The sequence below is a fragment of the Schistocerca nitens genome, chromosome 12 (assembly GCF_023898315.1).
Source record: "Schistocerca nitens isolate TAMUIC-IGC-003100 chromosome 12, iqSchNite1.1, whole genome shotgun sequence".
In the NCBI taxonomy this organism is placed as follows: domain Eukaryota; kingdom Metazoa; phylum Arthropoda; class Insecta; order Orthoptera; family Acrididae; genus Schistocerca; species Schistocerca nitens.
In genome coordinates, this window is record NC_064625.1 from 130403920 (window position 1) to 130417782 (window position 13863).

The following is a 13863-nucleotide window of genomic DNA, read 5'->3' on the forward strand; positions in this document are numbered from 1 at the left end:
GGCCCGGCAATCAGTGCAAAATTTGGAGGTGGTTTAGGAAGAAATTCGGTGCTATGATCAGAACAAATAAGTGTAGGTCATGTACTAAAGCCTGATCGGACACGGCCTCCAGCCACTTCACATGCGTTATAAGACAATGCACACATCCGTGGTGAGTTTCCTTGGAAGTAAGGTACATTTTTATGCCTCACATCTCGTCACTCCAAGCTTATGGAGGAGGAGCTAATTGATTCTCCAGCGTCAGATTGCTCATCTAGCCGACACTCTGCCGAACTGTTCACGCGTAACTGCACTACGGCAGAGTAACGACGTCATCAGACCATTGCGAGAGATAACAGAATTGTGGTGAGGTAGGTTTATGGAGCTTTTATAGCAGAAGCGTTCGCTTTAGCCTTGATTAGACGTCGCTGACACTACCACCAGAAAGGTCCTCTCCAGCTGCTGGACAAGCGACAGGCAGACACGAGCACATGTAAACTATGATCAGAACCAACTTACGATTGGTTCCATCCGGCCCCTAGACGAGTTGGCAGCGGTCTGGTGCACACTTAGGCTTTGGTCAGATTCGGCTGACTGCCGTTATCAGTAGATATGGTGTGTCCAGTAAGTAGGGACGAATATTAAAGTGCTATACAACACAAAAAAATTGATTGAAAATGTAATTTTTTTTAGAAACACATTACGTAACTGAGCCGTGGTAAAATTTGCTGTTTTGAAGAGCGCACCGCAGCGCGTAGTGTGAAGCAGTCGCCCTCCGTTTGTGGCGGTGGCGCTTCTGTGGCAGTCGCAGCTTTGGTGTCTCCCTCTGCTGGGAAAGGGGAAAGGTCGCCTGTTTACGTGCAATTAAGGGGCGCTATGGGCTCGCTAGGCGGTCCCGACTCAGTCTCCTCAAGCTCCTCTCCGGCCGCACGTGGGGTCTGGACCCCTCCACCATCCTCCACACTTATAAATCCCTCATCCGCCCTATCCTTTGTTATGCACATCCGGCTTGGATCTCCGCCCTCCCTTCCTTTTATAAATCCCTCCAAATCCTTGAACGCCATGCTCTCCGCCTCGCCTATCGCATCCGTCTCCCCTCCCCTACGCGGATCCTGTATGATCTCATCCCCTTCCCCCACCTCCTCCTTTTCCTTGAAAGGATATGGATCCTGTACACCTCCCGCAAACTCGATCCTCCTCACCCGCTCGTCTCCCCAATCCTCTCCCACCCCCGCCCGCTGCCGCGCCTGTATGCCCACGTCACACCTGGTCTCCATCTGTCCACCGTCCTTACCCTCTCCCAAGGTGGCTTCCGCCAGCTCCCCCTCCCTGATGATGTCCTCCTCCCCTCCATCTACCCCTCCTATCAACTTTGACCCAGCCCCACCCCCCACTTCCGGTGTCCTTTCCTTTAGGCACCCTCCCTCCCTCCCTTCTCTTCCCTACCCTTCCCTTCTCTTTCCTTTTCCCCCGTCCCCTCCCTCCACCCCTCTTCCCCCGGGCTTCCCCTCCCCCTTCCTCCCTCCCCCCTTTCTCCCCTGCCTGTGGCATCTCTGCTCTCCCCTCTCCCTCTCCCACTCCCCTTCCTCCTCCTCCTCTCTTGGCAGGTCCCCGGACTCGCACACGCATAGTGAACATTCGCGCGCCGGAGATCATCGCCATCAGTGTCTAGTGTGTGTGCTTCGTTTTGTGTTGCGTGCAGTTACAACTCAACTGTTCGCATGTGCCGTCGCCGTTCTCCGTGTTTTGTGCGCCGTGTCAACAAGTGTTAGTGTTTTTATCGTCCAACGTGAACGGCTTCTTGTTTTTTGTTTTTTGTAACTACTTTCTTTGCCCGCCATTTTTTGTATTGTCTGTGTCACCTATATCATATTATTGTACCCCATAAGGCTGCAGAGCAGCGTATTAAGCTGCTGCCAGCCCGCCTTGTATGAGGTGATTCAAATTACAATAAAGGAAAAAAAAAACTCGCTAGGCGGCGAGTCTGGTCAGTTGGTCAGCCGGGTCAGTGTGGGGCAGTCAGCGTCTGTCTGTTGTCCGGAGTGCTGATATGTGTTAGGCCGCCAGTCTGCTCGAGTTTGTTCAGACAATGGTCATTGGCAGTTGGATCGGTCGGTTGGTCCGTCGCGCACTGAGACTCGAGATGACTTGTCCGCCTTGAGCGTGGTGCATGTGGGGTCGCCACGTGGGTCCAGTGGGCCGCGCCGTATAGCGAGGGGTAGTGGCTTCGCAGCCGACGCGAGAGCAACAGGAGTCAACCCAAGACATCGGTCTGGCCGGTGCGAGCTGTGACGCCGTGAGACGGGAGATCGGCGCGCCTTCCTGCGTCCGTTGGAGCTGCTGGCAGCGGACGGTTCGGGAGAGCGTTTTCGGAGCTGCGCCAGGTCTTCGGCAGACATCGCAGTTTATTAGAAGTTAAGTGATTCGTGATATGTTGTTTCATTTACTTGTTAAATTCTACTTGTTTTCTTGGTCAGTCTCTCGTCGCCAGCTTGCTCGTCTGATTCTCGTCCGCATTTGTTAGGCAGTTAGTGTCTGTCTGTCTGTCTGTCTGTCTGTCTGTCGGTCGGTCTGCCGGTCTGCCGTATGTTAATAGCTGCCTCTGCCATGTTTGTCCGATTCGGTGTTAACGAATTTATTGCTTGAAGTGTAAGGGCCGAATTCCTGAAATATGTTTTTATCTTGCCTATCATCTTGAGAGGCGGTATATGTGTAATGTAGAGCATGTTTGGCCAACCTTGTATATTTTATGTAAGATTGCATTTCATGGGTTTTATTTTAAATGGTCATTTTAGTATATAAAGTAGGCCACCCTTCCACCGTAAGAGTTTTTTTAATTCAAGTTGGACCTTCGGTGGCAAGTTAATCTTTTAATGTTAGTCTTTTGTACCATTTCCATTCCTCCTACGGTGTGCATAGTTTATGTTTTGTGTGGGTTGTTAAAATTTTTAGCTTAAAGTAATCTCGTGTGTTGCAGATTTGCACCAGTGCAGTCTTTCAGAGGTTGTTGTGAGCGGTAGTGACTACGGCCGTGTCAAAAGCGAGCGTCAAAGTTCTCAGCCCGAAAGCTCATACAATCAAAAATTTGTTTCTTTCTGCCTCTGAATTAATTGTAACTTGATATTTAGAGGGTGCTTTCTGATTATAATTTTAAATCTGGGGGGGGGGTGGATTTTAGGAATGAAATTTCCATTTGTTGAAATAAATTTGATTTGTTTTCATCAGTTACCCACTGGCAACTACTTCCACGCTCACATAGTGTGATTAAATGTGTTAATGTTCTTGATTAATCGCTAGTAAATAAAGTAAATTCTTAACAAAACATTTTGAAAATAAATTCGCGGTTCAGTAACTTCTCCCATTTATGTATGAAAAATTACATCCTCCGTGTGACCACCCAGGGCCGCGCGGAAACGAGCAGTACGTTCATTGAAGTTCTCGTCGATGTGTTAAAAAACACCTGGTACGTCGCCGTTAATAACCCTTTCAATTTAATTCTTCAGTTGGTGTATTGTTTGTGGTTAATTAGATTTTTGATTTCGCAAATCCTCACCAAAGAAAGGTCACAATGCGTAAGGTCGCATGATCTGGCAGGCCATTCCTGGGTTTTCACACGAAAGAGATAATTTTTCGAGGAAACCTTTCATTCAGCAGAGCAATCGTCTCACGTGATGCGTGACATATGGAACCATGTTGTTGAAACCAAATACCGTCATTTTCGAAAAAGTTCGCCCTGATCACTCCTGCCCAGAACCCACTCCACACAGCCGTGCGTTGTGGACGCATCCCGTCTTCCAGTCACTCGCGGATTTTCGTTACCCCAAATTCTGCAGTTCTGGTTACTGACGTACTCACCGAGGTGAAGGTTCGCCTCGTCTGAGAAAATTATACTTTTTGTTGAGTTCTGGTGCTCCGTTTGTCGAGGTAGACCCAGTGAGTAAATCGATATCTCTTTCCGTGAACTCCAGGCTTCAACTCTTGTGTAAGTTGAATCTTATACGCATGCATTTTCAGATCTTTTGAAAAGCATTTCACGCGGTGAACTTGTTGATAAATTCAATCGTTGAGCTCGGCGACCAAGCCATTTTCTGGGACTTACGGTCACATTGTCACGCACGACATCAGTGTTTTCTTGTGTTCTAACAGAACGCGGTCGTCCTGTATTCAAACAGAACTCGTGGTTTCACACTTCCGGATCAACTTCCGAACTGATGATTCGGTTGGAGTAGCATTACGTCCGAGTGTCACGCGCAATTTACGAAATGTTGCCGTGGGACTTTCACAGTTTTTGTAATAACTTTTTACCAGTTTTTTGGCGGTACGTTGACGACACTTTTATAGTGTGGCCTCATGGTCTGGATCGTCTCCAAGAATTTTTACGTCACATGAACTCCATACATGAAAACATAAAGTTTACCATGGAGATAGAGAGAGATGGTTGTCTGCCATTTTTAGACGTCTTGGTGCGACGGAAGAGTGACGGCACACTTGGTCACTCGGTGTACAGAAAGCCCACTCATACAGACCTGTATCTACAAGCTACTAGTTGCCACCATCCAGCACAAACAATGGGCGTTCTCAAAACCTTGGTCCACCGCGCCCATACTATCTCTGACGCCGACAGTCTTCAAGCGGAACTGGAACACCTGCAAAAAGTATTTTTGAAGAATGGCTTTTCACCTAGGCAAGTGAACAGAGTGATGAAGACCTACAAACGACGGAACAAGGAAGAGGAAGAGGCCTTCAGGTCGACTGTTTATCTACCATTTATTGGGAATATTTCTTCACAGATAGGCAGAATATTGAGAAAGTATCAAGTGAGAGTCATCTTCCGCCCTCCTGCCAAAATTTCATCACTGTTGGGATCCGTTAAAGACGACCTGGGCCTGCGTAAACCAGGTGTTTACAAAATTCCGTGTGAATGCGGCAAATCATATATAGGGCAAACAACACGAACTGTGCAGGAACGCATTGTGGAACACCAACGGCATACTCGCCTTCTCCAACCCACCAAGTCCGCAATCGCCGAACATTGTATTTCCACAGACCATTCCATGAATTACAACGACACAAAAATTTTGGCCCATACATCAAACTTTTGGAGCTCGATTATCAATGAAGCTGTGGAAATAAGATTGTCTGACAACGAGACTCTCATCAATCGAGATAGCGGTTATCAGCTGAACTCTGCTTGGAATCCTGTTATAGAGAAACTTCGTAGTCGACGTAGTTATCTGCATAAAGATGGAAATCGACCTGACACCGATACGCTAGGCTTTCACAGTGGAGGGCGCGAGGCGCAGCGCACGGAGCCGTTATGAACGCGCAAGCTGAGCTGCGCATGCGCAATGTCACCTCAGAAGGCTTTAAATAGCGGAGCTCAGCGCGCACTCGCCAGTACTACTACAGTGGCATTCACCTGAAGATGGCCAGAAGACTCTGCACCGAAATATCGTGGCAGGAAGTTACAGTTATCCGGCAGTTCTCCCGTGTTTTTATGGAACAACTTTTTACCACTTGGTTACGTTGCTCAGTTGTCATCAATGCTCGCCACACAAAAGCTATCAGGCTACAAGTGGGAAGGATTGCAAACATGAAAGAACCACTTTTTTTTTCAATGCCAATCAACTTCACCAAGAGCCGTACACTGTAAAAAATTTTATTTTATTCTGAAAGCAACCAGTTTCGGCATTTCATTTTGCCATCTTCAGGCCCCACACGCTTTTATCCAAATAAACGAACTTATTGTATAGCGCTATAAATCACTGGGTATCGTGAATTTCAGTCGTTATACAATTGCTTCATCTACATCTACATCTACATCCATACTCCGCAAGCCACCTGACGGTGTGTGGCGGAGGGTACCTTGAGTACCTCTATGGTTTTGCCTTCTATTCCAGTCTCGTATTGTTCGTGGAAAAAAAGATTGTCGGTATGACTCTGTGTGGGCTCTAATCGCTCTGATTTTATTCTCATCGCGAGATATACGTAGGAGGGAGCAATATACTGCTTCACTCGGTGAAGGTATGTTCTCGAAACTTCAACAAAAGCCCGTACCGAGCTACTGAGCGTCTCTCCTGCAGAGTCTTCCACTGGAGTTTATCTATCATCTCCGTAACGCTTTCGCGATTACTGAATGATCCTGTAACGAAGCGCGCAGCTCTCCGTTGGATCTTCTCTCTCTCTTCCATTAACCCTATCTGGTACGGATCCCACACTGCTGAGCAGTATTCAAGCAGTGGGCGAACAAGCGTACTGTAACCTACTTCCTTTGTTTTCGGATTGCATTTCCTTAGGAGTCTTCCAATGAATCTCAGTCTGGCATCTGCTTTACCAACGATCAACTTTATATGATCAGTCCATTTTAAATCACTCCTAATGCGTACTCCCAGATAATTTATGGAATTAACTGCTTCCAGTTGCTGACCTGCTATTTTGTAGCTAAATGATAAGGGATCTATCTTTCTATGTATTCGCAGCACATTACACTAGTCTACATTGAGATTCAATTGCCATTCCCTGCCCATGCGTCGATTTGCTGCAGATCCTCCTGCATTTCAGTACAATTTTCCATTGTTACAACCTCTCGATACACCACAGCATAATCTTCAAAATGCCTCAGTGAACTTCCGATGTCATCCACAAGGTCATTTATGTATATTGTGAATAGCAACGGTCCTACGACACTCCCCTGGGGCACACCTGAAATCACTCTTACTTGGGAAGACTTCTCTCCATTGAGAATGACATGCGAAGACAGAGACAGAATTTCCCCTCCAGTTCCTCGACAAAGACGTGGCTGTAGTTTTAACCACTACAGTTGACGACCAGCTGATGACACTCGGCTAAAATACCTTCTGCAAGCCCAGAACAAGTGGACGATCTCGTCTTCGTATGAAGAAATTTGTATAGCGACTGGAATTCACGATACCCAGTGATTTATAGCGCTATGCGACAAGTTCGTTTATTTCTATAAAAGCTTATGGGACCTGAAGATGGCAAAATGAAATGCCGAAACTGGTTACTTTCAGGATCAAATAGAATATCTTGACGTATACGGCTGTTGGTGAAGTTTATTAACATTGAAAATTACTTACCAGCCGACGTCGAATGGCCATAATGGACCATAAGGGATTGAAAGAACCAGGCTGCCGACCATCATATGACGAAACGGCGCAAAATTCAAATTCGTCCCTACTTCTCAGGCACCAGTTATTAACTGTTAACAGCTGTGGACTACAATGGAACAGTGATCAGAATTAGTTGATTATACGCAGAATTTCCCCTCCAGCCCCTGGACAAAGAGGTGACTGTAGTACAAGGGTAATCCCAAAAGTAAGGTCTCCTATTTTTTTACAAGTACATATACCTGTTTATTTCTACAATGGTTTACATCACTTTACAGCTTGAACATTTAGCATAATAACCATTTCTGTCGATGCATTTTTGTAGACGCTGTGGCAGTTTTTACATGCCCATGTCATACCATCTCGTCGCCATGCTGTTCAGAAAGATATGAACCTCTCTTCTTTCACCTCGTCGCCGGAGCTGAACCGCTGGGATCACAAATAATGCTGACAGGTACTATGAGACACTGAAAAGACTTAAACGGGCAATTCAGAACCGGAGATGTTGAGCAAGGGCGTACACATTCTCCATGACAACGCTCGCCCACACATCGCTCGGCAAACCGTTGCTCTCCTGCAACAGTTTCAGTGGAACATAATCACCCACCCACCCTATAGTCCTGACTTGGCGCCCAGTGACTATCACCTGTTCCCTAGGTTAAAAGAACATTTGGCCGGAAAGCGATTCAGCTCCGACGAAGAGGTGAAAGAAGAGGTTCATAAATTTGTGAACAGCTTGGCGGCGAGCTGGTATGACATGGGCATACAAAGACTGCCACAGCGTCTACAAAACTGCATCGACAGAAATGGTGACTATGTCGAAAGTAGCTAAATGTCCAAGCTGTAAAGTGATGTAAACCATTGTAGAAATAATAAGGTCTATGTACTTATAAAAAAAAGTGACCTTACTTTTTGGCCGGCCGGAGTGGCCGTGCGGTTCTAGGCGCTAGTCTGGAGCCGAGCGACCGCTACGGTCGCAGGTTCGAATCCTGCCTCGTGCATGGATGTGTGTGACGTCCTTAGGTTAGCTACGTTTAATTAGGCGGCTGATGACCTCAGAAGTTAAGTTGCATAGTGCTCAGAGCCATATAGTTGACAACCAGCTGATGTTCAGCGTGTGAAATACCTTCTGCAACCCCAGAACAAGTGGGCAGGCGTTTCAGCGGGCACTGCAGCCTCGATGACGACTGATGGTACTCACGACAAGTGGCCGATACTAGGCACCTGAAGGAGCCCTTGCAGGCCCCTCAATAAATGGGCAGCCGATCGAGAGTGAGTTCTAATTACAACTGATTGATGGTGTGGTGTCACCGCCAGACACCACACTTGCTAGGTGGTAGCCTTTAAATGGGCCGCGGTCCGGTAGTATACGTCGGACCCGCGCGTCGCCACTATCAGTGATTGCAGACCGAGCGCCGCCACACGGCAGGTCTAGAGAGACTTCCTAGCACTCGCCCCAGTTGTATAGCCGACTTTGCTAGCGATGGTTCACTGACAAATTACGCTCTGATTTGCCGAGACGATAGTTAGCGTAGCCTTCAGCTACGTCATTTGCTACGACCTAGCAAGGCGCCATTATCAACTGCTATTTATCTTGTGATGGATGTACCGTCAGACCGATGTTCACCAATTATGGATTAAAGTTAAGTATTCCAGAAGCTACGTACTATTTTTGCTACTATAAAGACCTTGTCATTTTCCAGACCTCACGCCATCCTGCGTGAGCTTAAACGCGTGCCCTTCGGCCTCACGTCCTCGTGGATTGGCTGTCTTGCCAGTCCACAAAAGATGGTACTCATCTGAGAGGTGGCTGTTGATATACTTTCCGGGATTGAGGTCGTGGTCCAAGAACTTTTCTGCTCCTTACGTTTCGTCCAGAACTGCGCTGGACTTCCTCAGAGGCGCTGCTCCGCTGAGTCTTGCCGACTGACTGGTCGGGTGTCTGAGAGCGACTTGTATATTGTGAGAAAGGGGGGCGTGGTTCAGGTGACACGTGATGAGCAGTGATGACCACGCCCCCTTTCTCACAATATATAAGTCGCTCTCAGACACCCGACCAGTCAGTCGGCAAGACTCAGCGGAGCAGCGCCTCTGAGGAAGTCCAGCGCAGTTCTGGACGAAACTTAAGGAGCAGAAAAGTTCTTGGACCACGACCTCACATCCCGGAAAGTATATCAACAGCCACGTAACCCGGTCGTGAAAGCCTTCATTCTACACATCTGAGAGGTCTTCTCCCAAAAAGTGGACTAAGAGGTAGCAGCCTGGAATGTACACCTGTGGCGAGGAACTAGGGCGATAGGGGGGCACGTACCTGGAAGGTCCTCTCCAGGCCCTGGACGAGCAGGTAGCAGTCCTGGAGCGCGCTGGAGCCGGGCCACCTGCGCACGGGCTCCCTGGCCAGCACGTAGTGGCTGTCGATCTCCTTGCCGCCCACCGAGACCAGCTCGGCCTGGAGCGTGATGAGGTCGCTGTCGGCGAGGATGGCCGGGACGACGAACGCCGCCTCGCCTGACGTGATCTCCAGGTCCTGGCTGTAGATGGCCGTCGTGTTGTCGTACACCTTCACCCGCACGCGCACCACCTTCTCCGTGCTCACCGACTCCACCTGCACCACATCAGACAGCCCCGCTGAGGGATTACCCCCACACCTCTTACATTACACAGTTGCAATGGCGGCTCGTAAGTATACATTCTAGGGGTGTTCACAAATTTATAAATTCAGATAAACACGAGAGTGTTAAATTACACTTAGGTGCCAAAGAAACTGGTATAGGCATGCGTATCCAGATCCAGATCCACTACTGGCCATTAAAGTTGTTACACCACGAAGATGACGTGCTACAGACGCGAAAATTAACCGACAGGAAGAAGATGCTGTGATATGCAAATGACTAGCTTTTCAGAGCATTCACACAGGGTTGGGGCCGGTGGCGACACCTACAACGTGCTGACATGAGGAAAGTTTCCAACCGATTTCTCATACACAAACACCAGTTGACCGGCGTTGCCTGGTGAAACGTTGTTGTGATGCCTCGTGTAAGGGGGAGAAATGCGTACCATCACGTTTCCGACTTTGATAAAGGTCAGATTGTAGCCTATCGCGATTACGGTTTTTCGTATCGCGACATTTCTGCTCGCGTTGGTCGAGATCCAACGACTGTTAGCAGAATATGGAATCTGTGGGTTCAGGAGGGTAATACGGAACGCCGTGCTGGATCCCAACGGCCTCGTATCACTAGCAGTCGAGATGACAGGTATCTTATCCGCATGGCTGTAACAGATCGTGCAGCCACGTCTCGATCCCTGAGTCGACAGATGGGGACGTTTGCAAGACAACAACCATCTACACGAACAGTTCGACGACGTTTGCAGCAGCTCGCAGACCGTGGCTGCGGTTACCCTTGACGCTGCATCACAGACAGGACTGCCTGCGATGGTGTACTCGACGACGAACCTGGGTGCACGAATGGCAAAACGTCATTTTTACGGATGAATCCAGGTTCTGGGTTATAGCATCATGATGGTCGCATCCGTGTTTGGCGACATAGCGGCGAACGGACATTGGAAGCGTGTATTCGTCATCGCCATACTGGCGTATCACCAGGCGTGATGTTATAGAGTGCCATCGGTTAGACGTCTCGGTCACCTCTTGTTCGCATTGACGGCACTTTGAACAATGGTCGTTACATTTAAAATGTGTTACGACCCGTGGCTCTACCCTTTATTCGATCCCTACATTTCAACAGGATAAAGCACAACCGCATGTTGCAGGTCCGGTAAGGGCCTTTCTGGATACAGAAAATGTTCGACTGTTGCCTTCGAAAGCACATTCTCCAGATCTCTCACCAACTGAAACCTTATGGGCAATGGGGGGCGAGCAACTGCCTCGTCACAATACGCCAGTCGCTACTCTTGATGAACTGTGGTATCGTGGTGAAGCTGCATGGGCAGCTGTACCTGTACACGCCATCCAACCTCTGTTTGACTCAATGCCCAGGCGTATCAAAGCCGTTATTACGGCCAGAGGTGGTTGTTCTGGGTACTGATTTCTCAGGATGTGTGCACCCAAACTGCGTGAAAATGTAATCACATGTCAGTTCTAGTATAATATATTTGTGCAATGAATACCCGTTTATCATCTGCATTTCTTCTTGTTGTAGCAATTTTAATGGGCAGTGGTGCATGTAAACACGCAGAATATGGCGCTGCGGTCGGCAACGTATATATAAGACAACTGTCTGCCGCAGTTGTTAAATCGTTTACTGCTGCTAAATTGGCTGGTTATCAAGATTTAAGTGAGTTCGAGTGTGGTGTCATACCCGGCGCACGAGCGATGGGTACACCATCTCCGAGGTAGCAACGAAGTCGGCATTTTCCCCAACGACCATTTCACGAGTGTACCATGAATATCAGTAATCCGGTAAAACATCAAATCCCCGACATCGCTGCGGCCGGAAAAAGATCCTGCAAGAGCGGGACCAACGGCGACTGAAGATAATACACTCCTGGAAATGGAAAAAAGAACACATTGACACCAGTGTGTCAGACCCACCATACTTGCTCCGGACACTGCGAGAGGGCTGTACAAGCAATGATCACATGCACGGCACAGCGGACACACCAGGAACCGCGGTGTTGGCCGTCGAATGGCGCTAGCTGCGCAGCATTTGTGCACCGCCGCCGTCAGTGTCAGCCAGTTTGCCGTGGCATACGGAGCTCCATCGCAGTCTTTAACACTGGTAGCATGCCGCGACAGCGTGGACGTGAACCGTATGTGCAGTTGACGGACTTTGAGCGAGGGCGTATAGTGGGCATGCGGGAGGCCGGGTGGACGTACCGCCGAATTGCTCAACACGTGGGGCGTGAGGTCTCCACAGTACATCGATGTTGTCGCCAGTGGTCGGCGGAAGGTGCACGTGCCCGTCGACCTGGGACCGGACCGCAGCGACGCACGGATGCACGCCAAGACCGTAGGATCCTACGCAGTGCCGTAGGGGACCGCACCGCCACTTCCCAGCAAATTAGGGACACTGTTGCTCCTGGGGTATCGGCGAGGACCATTCGCAACCGTCTCCATGAAGCTGGGCTACGGTCCCGCACACCGTTAGGCCGTCTTCCGCTCACGCCCCAACATCGTGCAGCCCGCCTCCAGTGGTGTCGCGACATGCGTGAATGGAGGGACGAATGGAGACGTGTCGTCTTCAGCGATGAGAGTCGCTTCTGCCTTGGTGCCAATGATGGTCGTATGCGTGTTTGGCGCCGTGCAGGTGAGCGCCACAATCAGGACTGCATACGACCGAGGCACACAGGGCCAACACCCGGCATCATGATGTGGGGAGCGATCTCCTACACTGGCCGTACACCACTGGTGATCGTCGAGGGGACACTGAATAGTGCACGGTACATCCAAACCGTCATCGAACCCATCGTTGTACCATTCCTAGACCGGCAAGGGAACTTGCTGTTCCAACAGGACAATGCACGTCCGCATGTATCCCGTGCCACCCAACGTGCTCTAGAAGGTGTAAGTCAACTACCCTGGCCAGCAAGATCTCCGGATCTGTCCCCCATTGAGCATGTTTGGGACTGGATGAAGCGTCGTCTCACGCGGTCTGCACGTCCAGCACGAACGCTGGTCCAACTGAGGCGCCAGGTGGAAATGGCATGGCAAGCCGTTCCACAGGACTACATCCAGCATCTCTACGATCGTCTCCATGGGAGAATAGCAGCCTGCATTGCTGCGAAAGGTGGATATACACTGTACTAGTGCCGACATTGTGCATGCTCTGTTGCCTGTGTCTATGTGCCTGTGGTTCTGTCAGTGTGATCATGTGATGTATCTGACCCCAGGAATGTGTCAATAAAGTTTCCCCTTCCTGGGACAATGAATTCACGGTGTTCTTATTTCAATTTCCAGGAGTGTAGTTCAGCGTGACAGAAGTGCAACCCTTCTGCAAATTGCTGCAGATTTCAATGCTGGGCCATCAACGAATTCAACGAAACAGCATCGACACAGGCTTTCGGACCCGAAGGGTCTCGCCTCGCCTGGACCGGCCTCTGTGGCCGAGCGGTTCTAGGCGCTTCAGTCCGGAACCGCGCTGCTGCTACGGTCGCAGGTTCGAATGCTGCCTCGGGCATGGATGTGTGTGATATCCTTAGGCTAGTTAGGTGTAAGTAGTTCTAAGTATAGGGGACTGATGACCTCAGATGTTAAGTCCCATACTGCTTACAAGGGAACCTCCCCATCGCACCCCCGTCAGATTTAGTTGGCACAGTGGATAGGCCTTGATGAACTGAACACAGATCAATTGAGAAAACAGGAAGAAGTTGTGTGGAACTGTGAAAAAATAAGCAAAATATACAAACTGAGTAGTCCACGGGGAGGATAGGCAATATCATGGACACTGTGCGCTCAGGAGCGTCGTGGTCCAGTGGTAGCGCGAGCATCTGCTGAAGAAGAGGTCTTTGGTTCAAGTCTCCCCTCCAGTGAAAATTTTATTTTCTTTATTTTTGCATAGTTATTATCTGTCCGTTCGTTCATTGACGTCTTTGTTCACTGCAATAAGTTTAGTGTCTGTGTTTTGCGACCGCATCGCAAAACCGTGCGATTAGTAGACGAAAGGACGTGCCTCTCCAATGGGAACCGACAACATTTGATCGCAAGGTCATAGGTCAACCGATTCCTCCACAGGAAAACACATCTGATATATTCTATACGACACTGGTGACGGCATGTGCGTCACATGACAGGAATATG

General features: G+C 49.2%; 1 protein-coding gene across 1 annotated transcript in view; it reads right to left on the reverse strand.

The window, feature by feature from the left end:
* LOC126214956 (C3 and PZP-like alpha-2-macroglobulin domain-containing protein 8) overlaps positions 1-13863 on the reverse strand; it is an 877403-nt gene that overhangs the window by 333738 nt on the left and 529802 nt on the right. The window contains exon 8 of the mRNA XM_049941592.1: positions 9418-9711. Coding sequence (XP_049797549.1) covers positions 9418-9711 — 294 coding nt within the window. The remainder of the gene's footprint in view (positions 1-9417; positions 9712-13863) is intronic.